The 19,534-nt window shown below is 45.1% G+C and overlaps 1 protein-coding gene across 1 annotated transcript in view; it reads left to right on the forward strand.

The window, feature by feature from the left end:
* The window catches only part of ITGA9 (integrin subunit alpha 9), a 348,367-nt gene that overhangs the window by 301,938 nt on the left and 26,895 nt on the right, over nucleotides 1–19,534 (forward strand). The window contains exons 24-26 of the mRNA XM_029244105.1: nucleotides 12,078–12,203; nucleotides 14,195–14,314; nucleotides 17,967–18,068. Coding sequence (XP_029099938.1) covers nucleotides 12,078–12,203; nucleotides 14,195–14,314; nucleotides 17,967–18,068 — 348 coding nt within the window. The remainder of the gene's footprint in view (nucleotides 1–12,077; nucleotides 12,204–14,194; nucleotides 14,315–17,966; nucleotides 18,069–19,534) is intronic.

Below are 19,534 nucleotides of genomic sequence, written 5' to 3' on the forward strand. Positions count from 1 at the left end.
AAGATAAGGGGGGAGGGGAAGAAACCCTTCTCCAATAGGGGCAGATGGATTTCCAGCCCTGGGGTGGATGGGGTGGGGGTGGGGTGCTATGGGATCCAACCCTCTGCCGTTGGACAGAATACAGTTGAGACATCTCCCCAGTACAACAGAACCATGCTTCCAACAAGTTCTCCAGGTTAAGCCATTCTGATATGCCTTGAATCCCATTTTTTATGACTATCTTCAGTTCATCATGCTCTAATTTCCCGACCTTTTCTGAGTTAAAATGGAAAACAGTTGCCTAGCTCCCTCTGTGGAGAAGTTGAGCTGTTACTTAGTCATTCTTCCCACTTCTCTTCCCCAAAATATCACAGTTCCTTTAGTTCTCTTTTTCCCATCCTAAGCCATTCTCTTGGTTCTCTTAGTATCTAAATAAATAAAAATTCAAAACTGAGCCCCTCCCTGGTGGCATAGTGGTTAAGAATCCGCCTGCCAATGCAGGGGACACAGGTTCAAGCCCTGGCCCGGGAAGATCCCACATGCCGCGGAGCGGCTAAGCCTGTGCGCCACAACTACTGAGCCTGCACTCTAGAGCCCACGAGCCACAACTACTGAAGCCTGCGTGCCTAGAGCCCATGCTCCGCAACAAGAGAAGCCATGGCAATGAGAAGCCTGCGCACCACAATGAAGAGTAGCCCCTACTCACTGCAACTAGAGAAAGCCCACACATAGCAACAAAGACCCAACACAGCCAAAAAATAAAACAAAACAAATTTACTTAAAACAAAACTGAGCCCCAAGTACTATGCCTTTTTATCCAAGCTCTCCTCATCACAAACGGTTATTACTCTGGCAGGGAGGACCTGATTTACCATTTGAAAATGTGCTTTCTACTCCTAATAATTCCCCAGTGTAGCTCTCAGAGACGCCCTGAGGTTCTCTGTAAAAAGATCAACAAGGAGATCTTAGTGGCCAAAACCATGAGGTCCAAAACTCTGCATGATCCTCCCACCTTTCCAGGCCATGTTCTGCAACCTCCTCTGCCCCTAACCTCACCCCTGACCCTGTCTTCCAGCCACTCTGGACCACGAAGGCTGCTGACCCACCCACCATGCACTTCCCTGGGCCTCCTGACCTTACTAATGCTTCTCCCTTCCCTTCCCTCTGGCTCTGGAAAGCCCACTCATTCCTCCAGACCCAATTCACACATTCTTTCTTCCCTCAAGCCCTCCCAGATGCCTTCCCAGATCGTCCTGCCTCAGGGCCTTTGCACCTGCCTCTGCTGAGAACACTCTTCCCCCAAATATTTGCATGGCTGGTTCCTTCTCATAATGCAGATCTGAGCCCAAAGTTCACCTTTCCAGGAACGTCTACCCTGACCACCTTAGCTAAAGTTGCAAACCTCCTATCAACTTTCTGTCCCATTACCCTGTGTGCTGTTTTCTTCATAGCACTCACCACTATCTGAAATTACTGTTTTTAATTGTCTGTCTCCTTCCAGAAGACTAAAAACACCATGGAAGTAAAGGTCACAGCTGCCTTGTTTTCTGTGCATCCCTAGTGTTTGGTGCCCGGACTCTATGCACATATGCACTATATGCAGTATGTGCTCAAATAAATGAAAGCATTGGCTACTCCCACTCTGTTAGTATCACCATCACAAATATTTCTCTGGGCGTTAGGATAGGGTGTGTGTCCTTAGACACCTACATACCCTGCCGCACATCTAATGAGCACCTCATACGTTCCAGGAACTCGGAAAATGTGCACTGAATTTCAGTCCCTGAGAAGAGATGTTTTGACAATTTCCCTTCACCCACAACAGAGGTTGCTTTAATTTCAATGTGGGAAAAAGTAAAAATGTAAAACTTTGAAATAAGGGGCTGAATCACTTATTAGAAATGAAGGCTTTGAAGAGCAAACTTAAACTCCACAAATTTTGATCAGAGATATTACGAAGACGTTCTCTCTCTCTCTCTCTCTCTCTCTCTCTCTCTCTCTCTCTCTCTCTCTCTCTCTCTCTCTCCCCCTCCCTCCCTCTCCCTCTCCCTCTCCCTCTCCCTCTCTCACACACACACACACACAAGTCTGCTGATTTCAGTGATGACCTCAAACCATTTTTTAAATTTTTCCTTCTTTCTGCACATGTCTGAATGTGAGTTGAATAATCAGGTCCTGAAATGGGTCAGAATTAGGTTGGCTGTAATTTTTTTTTCTCAACAGAAGCCAAACACTTAGGGGAGATGGCTGATGGAATTCTGGAGCAAGAGTTACGTTCCTGGGCTCTTGGGTCAATTTTTTAGTTTGGTTGGAGGGAGAAAGCGTGTGTGTTTCTGGGCAAGCTTACACCTGACCTGCACCCTCTGGAAGGTGGGGATGAGCTCCAGCCTGGGCTGCGCGTGCACAGTGTGGTTCAGAGACTGCCCTTTAGCCCTTGTGGACAGAGCGAATGAATCAAGGCAGTAAGACCAGCTCCCCATTGGCTGAGGGCTCCACCTATCAGGGGTTGCGGGGCTCGTGCGCACGGCTGCTGTGACATCTAGAAGCATTAACGCTTTGTGGCAGCATCCACGTGATGATGCTGAGGCGCCTGTGTTCTCTGGTCTCCCAACATAAATGGGCCTTAGAAGTTGGTGGTTATGCAGTTTACTTTCCTTCTTCCTTTTTTCATTCCTTAAGAGCAACATAGCCCTGTCACTGCAGGGGTGATGTGTTAGCAAAGTTGATAACAGGAAATCTCACTGAGGATAAACAGAACACATCAGCCATTGCCCAGAAACACATGGTTCTCATTGAACCTGCCGAGGACTAATTGTGTGTGTATCAGAAGCACGAAAACAGGAAAACTCCTTTCTGATAGACCCACCAAGCCTCTTCTGACCAAAAGGAACTTTCTCAACTTTGTTAGATACTGAGAAGTCATTATCTCCCCAGCTGTCAGGGTGCTAACTCCACTTAACTTCTCCTAAACATATGACCGAAAGCATGTTTCAGGACTCTCATGAAGTCTTAATAAAGCTTTAGATTCAATGAGTGACATCTAGGTTTCTCTTCTCACTGCTCTGATGCGTATCCCCTCAGAAAACCAGTGTAAGAGGTTAGACAGATGCTTATGCCTGAAACATAGCATCCAGAAAATGACTGTTATTTATCTTTTGGTAAAAGAGGAATAATAAAGTGATGCATCTAATAAATGCAGAGATAACTCAGTGGTTCCATAGGTGTGTTGCTTTATCCTTTAACGTAAGATGGGTATGAGCTTCACTCTTCACTATAATATGGGTCCAAGAGTTAGAACCGGAGCTTAAATAAGCCAATACAATTCCAGGGACTGTGTTATGTCCCACATCAGGGCTACTGACTCATTTATTATTCAAATCAACAAACCATTCTGCTTCCAAAATGTTTCATTATCTGTGGAAGGAAAGTATTTTTGGCATGCACATCAAGTACTCAGATAACATTCTTATGTCTCTCTTTTTTGCTAAAGAGAATCTGACCACATCTGGAAATTCTTTGGTGTCACTGCTTCTCTGAAACTACATCCCATCTGTATCACTTAAACTCCAGTAAAAGGCCATCCCCGTGCTTTGAAATGGGCCTCGTGGGGCAGGGCTGGGGTGGGGTGGGGGAGACTTGGCTTTCTCTGATAAAATGTAAATGAATGCTGTTTTACAGGGCAGGCTGGTGGTGGCCTGCACTCTTGACTTTTCAGCATGTTGGCCTGTGACACCCAGAGGAAAAGGGTGTGGGGGATGGGGAGGAACACCATTATTTTAGCCAAACCCTAGAGCTGGTGGGAAAAAATCATTGCCTTTTATCATAAGAAGTGATATCTTTTATGAAATAATAGCATATTCATACAGAGGACAAAATTGTACGATGGATCGTGCTCTCTCTTTCCTCTGGAATGTTGGTTTTGAGGCTTTGCCCCTTTATTTCCTGTTTCAGTTTTGGTCTCAGTAACACACTGACCTTTCAGATCAAATGCAATTTTTCCCAGTGCTGATGGCCTTAAGGGATGGGGAAGGGGGTTGGGGAGGCAAGTCTTTCATTTAGAAGATAACTTTTCAGCTAGAAAGAGAGAGGACATCTGGAGTTGAAGTTATGGTCTTTTCAGGCTTTTTTGAGTTGCTGTCTTTCCCTTTCTAGAAATTAAAAGGCCCTAGGTCATTGTTACATTTCTTGCTCCTTCTGCTCCATTTCCAACTCTGCAGGTTTGTCAACAGGCTCTTATTTATGGACGGCTGTTCTGTGCTCTCATTTACACATTTCAATTCAAAACCAGAATTCAGCTCTTTATTTGCGGAGTGAGGCTAGGAGGGCCTGTCCAAAGCTAGAACCTCATATTAACTTACCTTGTATTGTTGTGATCATCAAAATGCTTCTCCTTTTTGTCTATTTGTAGGAACAAATTGAAGTCTGTAGCTACACACAGAAGTAAATATCAGAAAATCAGAACTTGCCAAACTGATAAGCAAGGGGACCCTTTTCACAAAGCAAAAGAATTCATAACTCTTCAGAGAGGTCTACCAAAGGATGCCTTTGACAGCTCCTACCTTTAAATGATGTGCACACACACAAATTGTGTTCTCAACCTTTCAAATACATAGGTAACATAGAGCTGGGCATATCCATTATAAGGAACTACCCAAGATGGTTATCACTGTTTTTATAATGTCTTTGCGGTTGAAGAAATCAGAGTGAATAAATGGAGACTTTGAGCACCTAACCCTTCTAGGTTATTCTGGGTCTGCATTATACAGTCTTGAAATGAACGGTGATACATAAAAGTATTTTTCTTAGGATTTATTATTAAAATGTTGTCATCTTTCACTGTTCTTTCGGCAATATCAAGAAAATCATAGCAATATGATTTAACATAAAAGATAATAAAAAGGGTTCTTTAAGAGTAAAAAAAACTATCACAGTTTACGTTTTGCTGAATGGAAAATATGTAGCTCTTATTTCTCTTTCTAGTAGTAAACATCTTCTATCGGCCTAAGTAACCAGTTGGTGTCATTTCTTGACCCTTTTATGAGGGCTATATTTATTTCAAACATTGGAGTCCTAAAATTAATATCGGCAAAGCTATTGTGGTCAACGTTCAGCCTCCCGTGGCAGAAAGGGGACTGTATTATCTTCAGATACCGTGGTTCCAAGAGTAGGCAGTAGGTAATTGAATTAGCAAAGTAGGCATTCAAAACATTCTCTGGGTTTTTTTAAGCTCAAGGGGCGTGTGAATTCAGAGGAGCAGGTGGACCCGTCAGGGGACGGGTCATGTTTACCCAGTTGCCATCAGCTGTGATCGGTGTCACATGATATGGAAAAGTGGTCCAGGGATGTAACAGAGAACAGAAAGTCAACGATTAACAGATAAATGTGAGTTAACATGAAACACATGTTATTAAAAAATGAACCTATGCCCCCCTTTAATCCAGGTCATTCCAACAAACATAGTTTCTAGACCAGACTTTACCCAAGACCCACATTGGTGGAGACGCAAGGATTGGCTCCTGGGCAGAACTGTTGTCACTGAGTTTATTCCTCTGTTAATTTAATCTTCCATTTCTCTTTTATTTCCTATGTACTATGTCCAGGGAGCATCAAGCCAAGGGACACTTTGGTGACCCTTCCCATCCCTAGAACCCAGCCAGCTGGAATATGGTTAAGGAATGAGGCTGATGCTGGTAGAAAGGGGACATCCATGCTTTAGCCTGTTAAAAATATACCAGTAGGGCTTCCCTGGTGGCGCAGTGGTTGAGAGTCCGCCTGCCGATGCAGGGGACACGGGTTCGTGCCCCGGTCCGGGAAGATCCCACATGCTGCGGAGCGGCTGGGCCTGTGAGCCATGGCCGCTGAGCCTGTGAGTCCGGAGCCTGTCCTCCACAACGGGAGAGGCCACAACAGTGAGAGGCCCGCGTATCGCAAAAATAAATAAATAAATAAAAATTAAAATACCAGTAATACCAAAAATAATAATAAATATACCAAATATACCAATAACACCAAAAATATACCAATAATACCAATAATTAAGGAAAAGTGGTTCCTTAATTTTGAGACATGTTAATCCACCTTCTGGATAACTTCCTACCTCTGTGATTTGCCTACAAGGCCCTCCTCTGTGTCCAGGCTCACCTCACCTGCCTCATTTCTGGCCACTACTCCCCAACATTCATCCAATGCTTGACCACGTTGAACTCCCAGGCTCTCTAGACTCAAGCCTACTGTTTGCACCTCCATGCCTTTGCACATGCTGTTCTCCTCTGCCTGGAATTCCCTTCCCCTGCTCCCTTTACTCTCTAGAGGTTCTCTTTTCCTCCAGAATTCACCTGCAATGCCACCTCCTCTGAGTCAGGGATGCAGTTCATGACAGAGACTGACTTGTTGGCTGAGAGAGAAATTTGTAGACAAGATTGACAATCACAATAGGAGCCCTGCTCTGAGGGCTGTGAAAGGATAAACCATGAGATGATGGAACAGAGGCTGTGCATCCTGGGTGCAAGGAAGGTGGGGCTGGACAGGGAGCTTCGTGGTGGAGACTTTGGAGATGGTACTCCTTCCACAGTCAAAGCTGACAGGTACATAACAGGTTCCTTAACCTCTCTGGGCCTCGGTTTTCTCATCTGTAAAATGGGGGTGAAACCTCAGGAGACCAGATGTCCCAGTGTGCCTGGCTCATACCTGATCTATGTCTCTGTCTTGCTATTCTGTCTGGTTGACTCCCTGACTTCATTCTCAAAAATATCCCCGTTTAGATAATAAATTATATGTCACTTACTGATAATAGTACCCTCTGTGAGTGGGTGTTATAAGGATTCAGTGTATCCCATAGCTCTTAGAATAGCACCCAGTGTTAGCTAGTATTATTCCCATTTATATTTGCGTAGAGATGGGGCCTTAAGCAGCTGGAATTGGTTTCCAGGGTGATGTACTTGGAGCAAGAGACTTAGAAAACACATTGGAGGACTTTCCTGTCCCTCAGGCCCAGGGACAGGGACTCTATTAAGGCTGCTGTGTCCTGGGAACCTGGGAGAGACCTGTGTCCTCTCTCTCACTCTAGGTCAGCCAACAGCAATAAGTACCTTGTACAGACCCCTCTTTTGAGGCCACAACACGTGGCCACAACATGTGGCCCCTCAGTAGAGGCCACAGGAAGTGCCGTTTCTTACAACCCCTTTATCAGACCACCACACCCTAGAGAGCCTTTAGCAAAAGCTCTAGAGGTCCTTTTCCACCTGGTGGCAGGTAATGATAAATTCGACCCAGAGAGTTAATTCCCTTTTTCAGTATTTTACCCATGAATCAGCCCCAGTTCATACTTTAAACCCAGTATTTCATGAATGAGGCTTTGCCAGGCTACCTGGAGTGCACTGAGGACACTTCATCCTCGGATAGGCCTGGGCCCTTGAAGACTTCTGACTATGAAGGTTCCTCTGACCCAGGCTGACCCGGACTCTGCCACCCAGTGATGTCCACATTCTCTTGGGCTCCCCACAGTTTCCCAAATCACCACCAGTTCTTGGTTTCAACTTGCACAATGTTTTCTTTGGGGTCAGGATGAGGGGAGAGGCGGAGGCCAAATGGCAACAGCAAACCCTCAGTAGCTGCCTTTGCCAAATTCAGCCTTAACACTGTGTCCTGTATCCTCGTGTCCTTTTTTGTGTGTTTGGTAAAGTTCTTTTATTCACATTCCAGTAGATACGGCCTATTCCAGCTCCCAGAGGTCCTGGAAGATGAGCAGCCGTGTCATGGGAAGCATTTGGACTCAGAGAGTCTGGAAAATAGATGAGAAGTGGGTGGACAGGGATGAGCAGGGGGCAGTGGCCGCAGAGTCCCTGGCCAGCCACGGAAATGAAGCTGTTGGATATGAGTGCCATAGTGCTTGGATTGTCTGCAAGAAGAAAACCTTGCATCTCCTTGATGATTTCACCACCAGACAGGGTGGTTAGAACCCAGTTGTGGGGGGGTGGGTGCTCAGTAATTGCTTATCTATGTAGCAGGAGATTAGGTGACCCCCGCTCTAATGAAAATGCAGGAGAATCCTCAAGGGGCATAATTAGCAACTGAGGACAACCTTAGTGATCACGTAGGCCACCATCCTAATTTCACAGGTGGGGAAACTGAGGCCCCAGAGACCTGGACTGCATCAGCTGTTAGGAGCCCAGGACCGTCAAGTTCATCAAGGCCATCTGTGCCCCAGGATTCCTTCACTGGGTGCCGCTTGCTGCCACCAACCAATCATGTGACCTTGGACGAGTCACGGAACTCGGGGCCTCTGGTTCCTTACTGTCAGCCAAGGCCATGGGACCGTATGATCTTGGAGCTGCCTTCCAGAAACAACATTCAGGATGCTCTGTTTCCCTTCCAGCCTGAGACAGCATGGAGTGGCCTGGCCTCCCAGCCAGCAGGCACTTTATCTCCCATGGAGCAGAAGTGGGTCAGGGTGGAGGACTTTGGGATTCCTGGGCTTGTAGGCTCATGGTTCCTTCCCTTTGACTGGGGTAAGAACAGGAAGGGATGGTTTCCCTCCACCTCCACCCCCCACCCCTCCATGACTCCTACCCCAGCCCCATCCTCAGCCTCTGGACCTAAGAGGCAGGGAAGTGGTTGCAAACAGGTTTCTGGAGCTGGATGACCTGCGCTCCAGCCCAATTCTGCTGCCTGCCCCCTGGGAGACCTGGCCCCCCCTGCCTCTCAGCTTCCCCATCTGTAAAATGCTGACAGTAATAGCACTCGCCTCACAGGGGTGCGCAGTAAGGGCTGCACAAGTGTCGGGTACCGTTTTGTCCATCACACACGTTCTATCCATGCACACAGAGCAATCCCTTGCCCTCATGACCCTGGTCAGGGACCAAGTTGCTCATTTTAGCTGAGGGAGTGTCTACAACCAGATTAACTGGTCTGAACCAGACCCATGCAGCACGGAGCAACCTTCTGCCTCCTTTGAGAGAGGACCACCCTGAACCTCCCGGAAAAACGTTGTTTTCCCTGATTGAAGTGATTCCCATGTAACCACAGTCGGGAGCACGACTGGCCGAGACTTTCATTCACCACAGACTCAGCCTCCACTTCCCTCCTCCAGATTCCCCTGAGGCAGATCAGATGTCACATCAGATCACATCACGTCCCTGTCATCACTCTGTTCACAGGCCCCTAAGACTCTAGGGGAAAAGAGGAAGATGGAGCTCCAAGCTGTGTCTGTGCCCCACGTGTTGGCACCGGTTGCTCCTCCCACCTCACCCTGTGGTTCCCAGCACCCTCCCCCAAGGTGCTGGTGTCCTGTGGGCATGACAGTGAACCTGGCTGGGTTGGGACTCTGCTCCTACACTTCCCCTCCCTGCTTGGAAACCCAAATCGCCCACTGCAGAGCCAGGAGGAGCTCTGCCCCATATCTGATTTAATTAGGAACGGATGCATCCTGCAAGACTCAGAGTTCCATCTCTCTCAGCCCAGACCAAATGTGTTTGGGGGTCCAGGCCTGGTCATCTCCACAGAAGAACATGAATCCCACAGGGCTGCAGAAGAACTGTTTCTCCAGCGGCTTTTCAGCAAATGTCCACTCCAGAAGACAAACAGGAAAAGTGGAGACCCACATGCTTCTGAGTGAAATATGATTGGAATTAACATGAGCACACACATTCAAGTTCTCAAATGTTCAATGAACAAAATGTTTTCTATCTGCGAGGTGCCACATATGCCCAAATAGAGGGCAACCCCCAAAGAACACAATCCACCACTTTTCTAAAGAGGTAAATTTAACAGATTTTTGGCCAACTTGACAGGAATCAGAACTGTGATTGCTTTTGGGCTGGGGATGGGAATTGACTGGAAAAGGGCCGGGGGAAACTTTCTGGAGGGATGGACGTGCTCTGTCCCTTCACTGGGGTGGTGGTTATGTGGGTGATTTCATTTGTCAAAGTTCATCAGATTATACCCTTAAGATCTGGGCATTTTTAGGGAATGTAAATTTTAACCTCAATTTAAAAAAAAATTAGAAAGGTAAATACCTACTTGTAATACTTAACCTAATCATGTAGTCGCACACTTAAAATTATAAAAGAATACTACCTTAATTTATATTACTGTTTTTATTCACACATTTCACAAAATGATTTTATGCAGATGTGCATCTTTTGAGATCAATGGATAGCATTATTAAAGCCACTTTTTTAGTTGACAGTATTCCAAAGCTTCATCTTCAATTCATCTAATTTATTTGAAATGCGGAACATTTTGAATCCATGTTTGATGCTGAAATTTTATTGTAAGACACAAATACCTATTTGCATAACATTACAGCAGTTGTTTTTCTCATCTGTCTTAGAAGTGATTGTTCTTGATTCTCACGACATAATCAACTAATGTTTTGCTTTCCAAAAATGAGCTTTAAAATACGTATCACAACTTACAGTTGCACCCCAGGAATAATCACCACATCTATGTTAAATCTCATTGCCTCCTTCCCATTAATCCTTCTAGTGACCTCGAAAAGCATCCAAAACCAACACTGATTGAGACCATTTCAGACTGGTGTGTCCTCCCAGATTTTGTGGTTCGAATAAAGCAATTGAGAGAGTACCAAATTACTTACTGTTTTAAAGAACAGTAAGTCCCTTGAGTTCCCTGGTGGTCCAGTGGTTAGGACTTGGCACTTTCACTGCCGTGGCCCCGGGTTCAATCCCTGGTCCCCACAAGCTGAGAGGCGCAGCCAAAAACAAACAAACAAAATGCAGTGCATTTTAAAGAACAGTAAGTCCCCAAACTATGAGAGACTTTTAAAGGCAACACTATTTTCTAAGAGTTAATTTGAGGAAATAAACCTTCATCTTATTTATCTTTATCTTCAAGCATATATAGTAAATCCTGGCATATGTGTTCAGACCAAAGATAAAATAGAGATTAAATTTGGAGGTCTTGTTTTAAAGTTCATTGTTCAAAGATTAGCATTGTTAGCTTAAGTTAGAAGTTTCCACGTAAAAACTTTAAACTAGACCTTGCTCCCTACCATGAATGAGAAGCTGAAACATTCTTGAATCAGTGTAAACACACTATATTTTACTCAAAGGCATTAAAGATAGGAGAGTGTCATTTAAGTAGATGATTCTGGTTAGAAATCAGATTGTAAACACAATCCTAAATTATGAATTACTAACGATTAATTTTGCAACTTGACCTTAAGTCATGTCAAAGCTTCAACTACACACAGTGTGATATGATGATATATAAAGAAGGCTTTGTTTTTTTCAACATTTCCCCAGTTCAGGCATCAAAAATAGTATTGTTCTTAAAGAAACCAACATGGAAGACTATGTACTGTTGTTTTGATCTTTTTTTAATGTTGCTGTTGCTCAGCATTGTTTTTCCACTGGACTTTCAAAAGCTGTCAGAAGCAAAATCAGGTAACTCAGCAAGGGTTCCCAGGGCATATAAGCTCCTGTATGGCTCAATGCAGTGGATGCCACATTTTTTTTTTTTTTTTGGTAGCAGAATCCTGGTTTTAAATGACATTATGTGTGGTTGATGCTCTAGTTGGAACAGAGATGGGAACCCAGAGCAGTCCTGCTTGGTGCCCCTTCTCCTCTCTAGGGAATCCACTGAGGGGTTCCACAGCACCTAGAGGTTCCGTGGAACACAGTTTGAAAACCTCTGACAGTGGGCCATGCCTAAAGGCTGGAACTCAGAAGATCTCGGTTTAAAACCTGAGTTCTGGTCTGTGTGATTGTTAGCAAGTAATTTAACCTGAGCCTCAGTTTCTTTCTCCAGACAAAGGACATGAATGCTCATTTCAGAGAGTTGCTGTAAGGATGTTTTTAAAGTTTATTTTGTCCACTCTTCCTTGGTCACAACTCACTTGCATGTTGTGTGCCATCTCAATTATTTAACAACTTAGCATCCACGTTTTTTATTATTTGGCCTTGTTGATGCTACTACTTCTGCCTTTCAGCTTTTCAGCCATTATTGTCCCCTGGAGAATGGACCAGGGGGAACAGTTGACTTTGGGCTCTACCGCAACCTCCTCTACAATAAGGGATTCCAGGCTCATGATCCTTTCTTGGGATGGACCACTCTGACAGGTTTCTTTTCATTTTCAGGTGGGCCAGGAGAAGGGAAACTGTTCTTTCCAGAAAAACCCAACCCCCTGTATCATCCCTCAAGAACCAGAAAATATCTTCCATACAATATTTGCTTTTTTCACAAAGTCGGGAAGAAAAGTCTTGGTAAGAATTTGCTTACTGCTTGGGTTAACATGGGTGGTCCTCATTAGGAAGGCAAGTCTGAGATGAGAAGCCAGTCTTCTATTTGGCATTTATTATTTCCCAAATCTGGTTTTAATCAATTGGCTTAGGAAGTCACAAGGACTGTAGTCAACTCCTATTTTTCAGCCTGAGGTTTCTATCAAAGTGTTAAATTTACATTTCTAATTCCATTGGCTGGCAAAGGGAAAACCTTTGCAACCCACCAAGCACAAAGTTAAACATTTCTCCCACTAGTATGAGTCTAATCAAGAGTGATGGTTCTCATACAACCACTTTGTATACCACTATTGGGCAGTATATACTAAAACTAAACATATCTGTACCCTATGAGCCAGCAGTTCCACTCCCAGGTATATCCCCAAGAGAAATGGGTACTTGTATCCCCCCAAAGACATGGACAAGAATGTTCACAGCAATCTTATAATAGCCAGAAACTGGGAACAATCCAAATGTCCATCACCAGGAGAATGTATAAACAATTGCAGTGTACCCATACACTGGTGTATTATGAGCAATAAAAACTGCTACACCAACAACATAAGTAAATCTCACAGATATTAAGTGAAAGGAGCCAGAGACAAAAGGACACATGTTGTAATATTTGACTTACATGAAGTTCAGAAATAGCAAAGCTATCCATGACAATGGAGGTCAGGGTAGCAGTTAATTTTGGAGGAATATTGACAGTCATGGGCATGAGGGAACCTGCTTAGGTGCAAGAAATGTTCTATATCTTGATCTGTTATAAACGTATGTAAAAATATATCAGGATGGATCCTTAAGATCTATTCTCTTTAGTGTATGTAGGTTATACCTCAACTTTTTTAAAAGTGAAGGTATTAAAGATGGAATCAGATGCTTTTCCACAACCTCCTGTCTCCATGTCTTTGGTTACATCTCTTCAGCTCCTTATTTCGGCTACGGCACGTCTCGCTGACATTTCCTTCCTCAATTTTTTTTCCAGTGGAAGTAGTAGGACTGTTTGCCATTTGGAAGGTTGGAATATTTTTACTTACATAATGCTGATGATCAGCTTTTTTTTTTTTTTTTTTTTTGCGGTACGCGGGCCTCTCACTGCTGTGGCCTCTCCCGTTGCAGAGCACGGGCTCTGGACGCGCAGGCTCAGCGGCCATGGCTCACGGGCCTAGCCGCTCCACGGCATGTGGGATCTTCCCGCACCAGGGCACGAACCCGTGTCCCCTGCATCGGCAGGCGGACTCTCAACCACTGCGCCACCAGGGAAGCCCGATCAGCTATTTTTTTTGAAGCTCTTAGAATTGTTAGATATACTGATATTTAGTTGTTTGACGGATGCAACTCTGTATCTAGCTGAAATTTTTACCCCACATGTGAAACATCGTGAAGGTATGTTTGCACATTTTGGATCCTACAATACAAAAGAATTCCTCCTTTGTAACTTAAATTTGGAATTTAGGTTTCTAGCTGTAATTCGTGTGTTTTCTTGGTTAAACGTGTGTTTCTTTACTCCTGTGGTTTCTTGAGTCATGTGACTTTGTAGCCCTTTAATTTGCCCAACCTAAAAACTGGGCATGAAAGTGTATTTGTCACTTCACAGGCAGAAATCACATGATCTAGGACATGCACCTTGTGTTCAAAACTCATAAGAGGAGTGCTCCCAAAATATGTAAATGTGCTTCTTTAAAAACAACACCAAAAAAACCCTTCTTTCTCCTTGCAAATCCAGTTTTTTGGTAGGGTGCACCAGTGAGCTTCTTAGACTTGAAGGCATGTTCTGGTGCCTGCCGGGAAGGAAGTCCCTTGATTGCCCTCTGGTGGCAAGAAGGAATGATTGCATCTTCCTATGGATTTCCTCTACCTGGAGTGGCCTTGGTCCGCAGAATAGAAGCTCACAGAGCCCTCTGTGCTATAAATGCTGTGCTCTTGTCTTTGTTCTTAATACGGTTTGATCATTCTCTGTTTGTTCTTCTCAGGACTGCGAAAAGCCAGGAATTTCTTGCCTAACAATGCATTGTAATCTTAGTGCGCTGGCTAAAGAAGAAAGTCGTACTATAGACATTTACATGCTGCTGAACACAGAAATACTGAAGAAGGTAAGCCCTGGGAAGCTGTACTATTGGGGTTCATTTAAAAGCATTTGAATTGGTTTCCTCAGAACAAACTCTGCCTGCCCCCTTTAGAAAACTGCCCTGGATAGCACCATTGGTGATTCTGCTGCAGGTGATGCCAGGGAAACATACCAGACCCTTGTTATTCAAAGCCTGGTTGGAGGACCAGCAGTATCAGCATCACCTGGGAGCTCCTTAGAACTGCAGAATCTTGGACTCTACCCAGCCTTTGGGAATCAGCATCTCTGTTTTAACAAGCTCCCTAGGTGTTTTGTTTGCACAGTTGAGTTTCTCAGACTTTAGCTTGCTTCAGAATCACCTGGAAACCTTGTTAAACCACAGATTCCTCAGAGGGGAGTCTGAGGGTCTGCATTTCTGAGGAGCTTCCAGGTGATGCCAATACTGCTGTTCTGGGGACCACGTTTTAGATCAGGGGTTTTCCTTAAAGGGCCAGTAGTAAATATTTTAGGCTTTATGGGCTATACAGTGTCTTGCCACTGCTCAACTCTGCCATTGTATTGTGAAAGCAGCCATAGACCATACTCAACTGAATGGGTGTGGCTGTGTTCCAATAAAACTTTATTTACAAAACCCAGCAAAGGGCCGGATTTGACCCATGAGTCATAGTTTGCCAACCCCTTGTTTAGATGGCACCTTGTTTTTCAGAATTACAACTTTTGAATCTCAGATAACTTTTGTTTTTTTAGGGTTTTTTTTTTTTTTTTTACTTTTATTGGAGTATAGTTGATTTACAATGTTGTGCTAGCTTCAGGTGCACAGCAAAGTGAACCAGCTATACATACACATATATCCACTCCTTTTTAGATTCCCCTCCCACATAGACCATTACAGAGCACTGAGCAGCGAATCTCAGATCACTTTGCTATTATAAGTTTATAAAAGTGGCTCATAAAAAATACCTCAGTCCATGAATTGGTGGCCCTTAAGAAAATCATACACATTCACTATGATTTATTTTAACATAAACGCTGCTGAGTATGAAAGGCTACATCCAACAAGATGCTTCTAAAATAATCACATGTGAAGCTAAAACAAAATAGGCATGTTAGCCACAGAGATTCTCTTTATTTTCCTTTGGAAAAACTAAATGTGTTAGTCTGTATAAAACTGTCAGTGTATAAATGAAGATCCTTAGAAAAGTCATTCCAGTGTTATTTTTTAAATTAGGCATGGCAGTAACATGTTGGCCTGATAAGTCACAGGCACAGGGGGATACAGGATGTTTTACCCACTCTCCGACTCCGGCTGGTGGAGAGCTGTGAACAGTTCTGCTTTCCCTGGATTCTTTGGAGGGAAACTGGTTTGGGGCAAGTTGGGTGCACACAGCACTGCTTCCCTGTTGTACCTCTCCCTTTAAAAAGGATAGTGTTGGGAGAGGACCAGGCATGAACTAGAGCACCCCTGGTCACCCTATGATTCCAGAATGTCGTATCACAGGAAGTGCGTTACTGTCCTGGGTCCCCAGGACAGGTTGAGGGATTATGATTCTGTATGCTTACCCATCCTGTTCACCTTCTCGATAAACGGCCCTGGTGACAGTTTTATTCCCTATGCCACACTTGCCACTGTTGACAGAACCCTGATACGGCACTGATGGCAGGAAGCCACTCTGATTTCTCTTTCAGCCTCAACCCAGTTGGCTGCTGCTTGCACTTATAAATTAGTCATTAGTACAAATTTAACCGCAAAGCCTCAAGCCTTCCTTGTCCCCAGCTCTGGCCTGGTCTTGTGCAGCTTTCTCTTTCTCTCTCAGTGATCAATGGTGACCCTTTTCCAAGGAACATGTCCCAGTGACTGCTGTCCCCGTGGGCCATCCAGCCTAGTCTGCATCCCAAGACAGCAGGAAGCCATGGGGTGTTGTATGCGGATGTTGGAGAACCGATCTCCCTACTGGTTCCCTTTCAGCAGAAACCAGCAGAAATCCCAGGTGCAGAGGAAAGCCTCTGTCGGGCCCCCGAGGCCAGCCACGCCTCCCTAAGGATGTGGAGCAGAACCAGCCTTGTGGTTCCCTGGGCCACCACTTCTGTTAGTTTTCCTTTGACCTGAAGGTCTGGCCACAGACAAGGGAATTTGAGGTTTTATTGTTTTGACCTTAACAAGTTTTCATTTGAAATGTAGGATCTGATTTTTTTTAATCATCAGAGGATTCCAGTTTCTTCCAAAGTATTGGTTTTTTACAACCACAAGGCACCTGTTCTATGCCAGGCTCCTCGTCTGCTCGGCCTTTGACAGTTATCGTCGTCATCATCATCGTTATTATTATTGTCATTAGCGGTGTCCGAGATGATGATGACGACGACGATCTAAGATTGAAAAGACAGTATATCCTGACCCATGAAACCACAGATCTACAGAACTGTTAAACTGGTAAAAGATTGCTGCATACAAAATTATTTACTGCTTAATATGAACTCACTGAAGCAGTTTTTTTTGAGTGACAAGTTTGCCAGCCCCTGTCTTCTTCCAAACTCTTCCTTTACTGCCTTGGAGCCATTCTCTCATTATCTGGATTGGTGGCTTTGAGCCCACACCAAGGCTTCTGCCTGCAATGGCTGGTGGGCTCTTCCTGAGTCTTTCCTGGGCCACCCTCCCTCCCCCCATCCCCTTTCTCATCGGGCCATCACCTAATTACAGTAAGTTCCCTACATACAAACCTTCCTCAAGTTGTGAACTTTCAAAGACGTGAACGTGCGTTCCATCAGCATCAGGCGTGAGTGACATTGCAGCTTGCCCTCCGACTCCTATTGCTGACGATCCTTCAGCTCTGCCATCTCCCACCTCCTCTCCCTCCTCCAGTCAGTAACTCTTCTTGCCTGTTCACTCGACGCCAGCCCCTGTGTGCCAGCTGTTGTACTGTATTACTGTACTTTTCAAGGTACTGGACTGTAAGATTAAAATGTTTTCTTTATTTTTTGTGTTTGTTTTTCATGTAATATTTTTGTGAAAAGTATTATAAGCCTATTACAGTACTGTACTATTTATGTAGCCGATTGTGTTAGGTGGGTACCTAGGCTAACTTTGTTAGACTTACGAACGCACTCTCGGTACGGAACTCGTTCACACGTGGGGGGACTTACTGTATAAGCTAGATGCTTCCCCCCTCTCATCTCTCCATCAGGTACCCTCTTCAAAGCTTAAATGGCTTTGACCCCCCGAACCAGCTTCATTTAAGAGCAAAGAAAGAGTTAAAAGGAACTCATGTGGAGAGTTTGAGGGTTGTGGTCAAGGCAGGAAGATGCTTGAGAAATGTAAATCAGATACTTTCTATGGAACGCCAGGCCTCGATTTGTTGTACACAATTAACAGCTTTATTTATTCTCTGCTCTTTGGGAATATGTCAATACCAAGATCCAAATATCTGGCTCCTGCCACTTGGAAACCACAGCACACAAGCCTGCATGTGTTGATGACTCAGCAAAACTCCAGAGCTTTTCAGCGTCCACTATGATATGAAAGAATCCTCAAGAGAGAGACTGGAAATCTCTTGTCTCATTCAGTGATAGAAATTTTTGCCTGGTTCACATGGAATCTTTGAATTTCCGTTCTGCCTGGGACCTCGGGGCCCAGCCATTGTGATTGAAAAGTCTTACAGTGAGTTGTGTTGTTTCTTCCTCAGGACAGTTCATCTGTCATCCAGTTCATGACCCGCGCCAAGGTGAAGGTGGACCCTGCCCTGAGGGTGGTGGAGGTAGCCAGTGGGAACTCAGAGGAGATGACGGTGAGTTGGTCACCCCACACACACACAGCCCTCCTCCAAGGGTGAGGGAATCTGGGTGACTTGGTGTTGGCATTTGAGGGTAAAGGCAGTCTCTAAGCCAAGATGTCAGCTTTGTGGTAGACCCAAGACCTTGCCTGCCTTGGCTTCCAGGCCCCCATGGAGAACTTCTGCGGTCTGCTCTTCTTGTGATAGCCATGTTCTCTGGGATGCTGTTGTTATGTGAAAGCTCCCGGCTATGACCAGCCAAAGGAAAAATCTTCTGGAAGTACCCTTGACAGGGCTTGCATTTCCATTCTGGAGCCAAGACTATTTTTATTTTTCTCAGACCTTTCCCTGAAACCTCATCTGCCTTCCCAGTCACATTGCTCCATGGTTAAACGCTGGGTGTTTCTAAAACAAGTTGTTTGAGTAACCTGAAGGGGTCACATCCTAGTTGCCAAGTCCTAGAAACTCCTCTTTCATTCCCTACCTAACCCCGTATCCTCTGTCACAACGGTCCGCAACCTTTCTGGCACCAGGGACTGGTTTTGTGGAAGACGGTTTTTCCATGGGGTGTGGGGGGATGGTTCAGGTGGTAATGCCAGCAGTGGGGAACCGCAGATGAAGCTTTGCTGTCTCTCGCCTGCCACTCACCTCCTGCTGTGCGGCCCAGTTCCTAACAGGCCGGTACTGGTCTGTGGCCCAGGGGTTGGGAACCCCTGTTCTATAAAGTGCAGTCGGTCAGCAGCCTCAAGATGGAATATGTGGCAACCGGGAGCTTGGATGTGGGGTGTGGGAGAAGCTGGAGGGAAAGGGGTACTCTTGGAAATTGGCTGCCTTTTATTATTTTTCAGGGGCAGGAGGCAGGGGGGAGGCTCATTCTCTGACACCCACACTGAGGTCCTAGGCACATGGGGAGACAGCAGCCTCTGAACTGGTTTGGCCAATGAGTTATGCAATGATGCTAGCTTTTTGCATCTCCTTTCCTGGAACTTACTTCTCTCAAGGGAGACTTTACCCTCTCTTGGAAGAGTGAATATTGCTGTGACAAATTTACAAAAGCGAAAAATTCACAAAGATTAATTACTTACAAAGAAAAAATGGTTAACTTATTTTCCAATAACAATGGAGACACCACATATCTAAATGTTAGGATGAGGATCAGAGCAAAGCCCACTCTTACAAGACCCTGGTTAGGAAGGGTTCATATAGAAAATAAATGCCCGGGGACTTCCCTGGTGGTGCAGTGAATAAGAATCTGCCTGCCAGTGGGGACACGGGTTCTATCCCTGGCCCGGGAAGATCCCACATGCCGCGGAGCAACTAAGCCCGTGCACCACAACTACTGAGCCTGCGCTCTAGAGCCTGCGAGCCACAACTACTGAAGCCGATGTGCCTAGAGCCCGTGCTCTGTAGCAGGAGCAGCCACCGCAAGGAGAAGCCCGCACAACGCAACGAAGAGTAGCCCCTGCTCTCTGCAACTAGAG

This window comes from Monodon monoceros, unplaced genomic scaffold, assembly GCF_005190385.1.
Source record: "Monodon monoceros isolate NGI ecotype Baffin Bay Population unplaced genomic scaffold, NGI_Narwhal_1 Super_Scaffold_3, whole genome shotgun sequence".
NCBI classification, from domain to species: Eukaryota; Metazoa; Chordata; class Mammalia; order Artiodactyla; family Monodontidae; genus Monodon; species Monodon monoceros.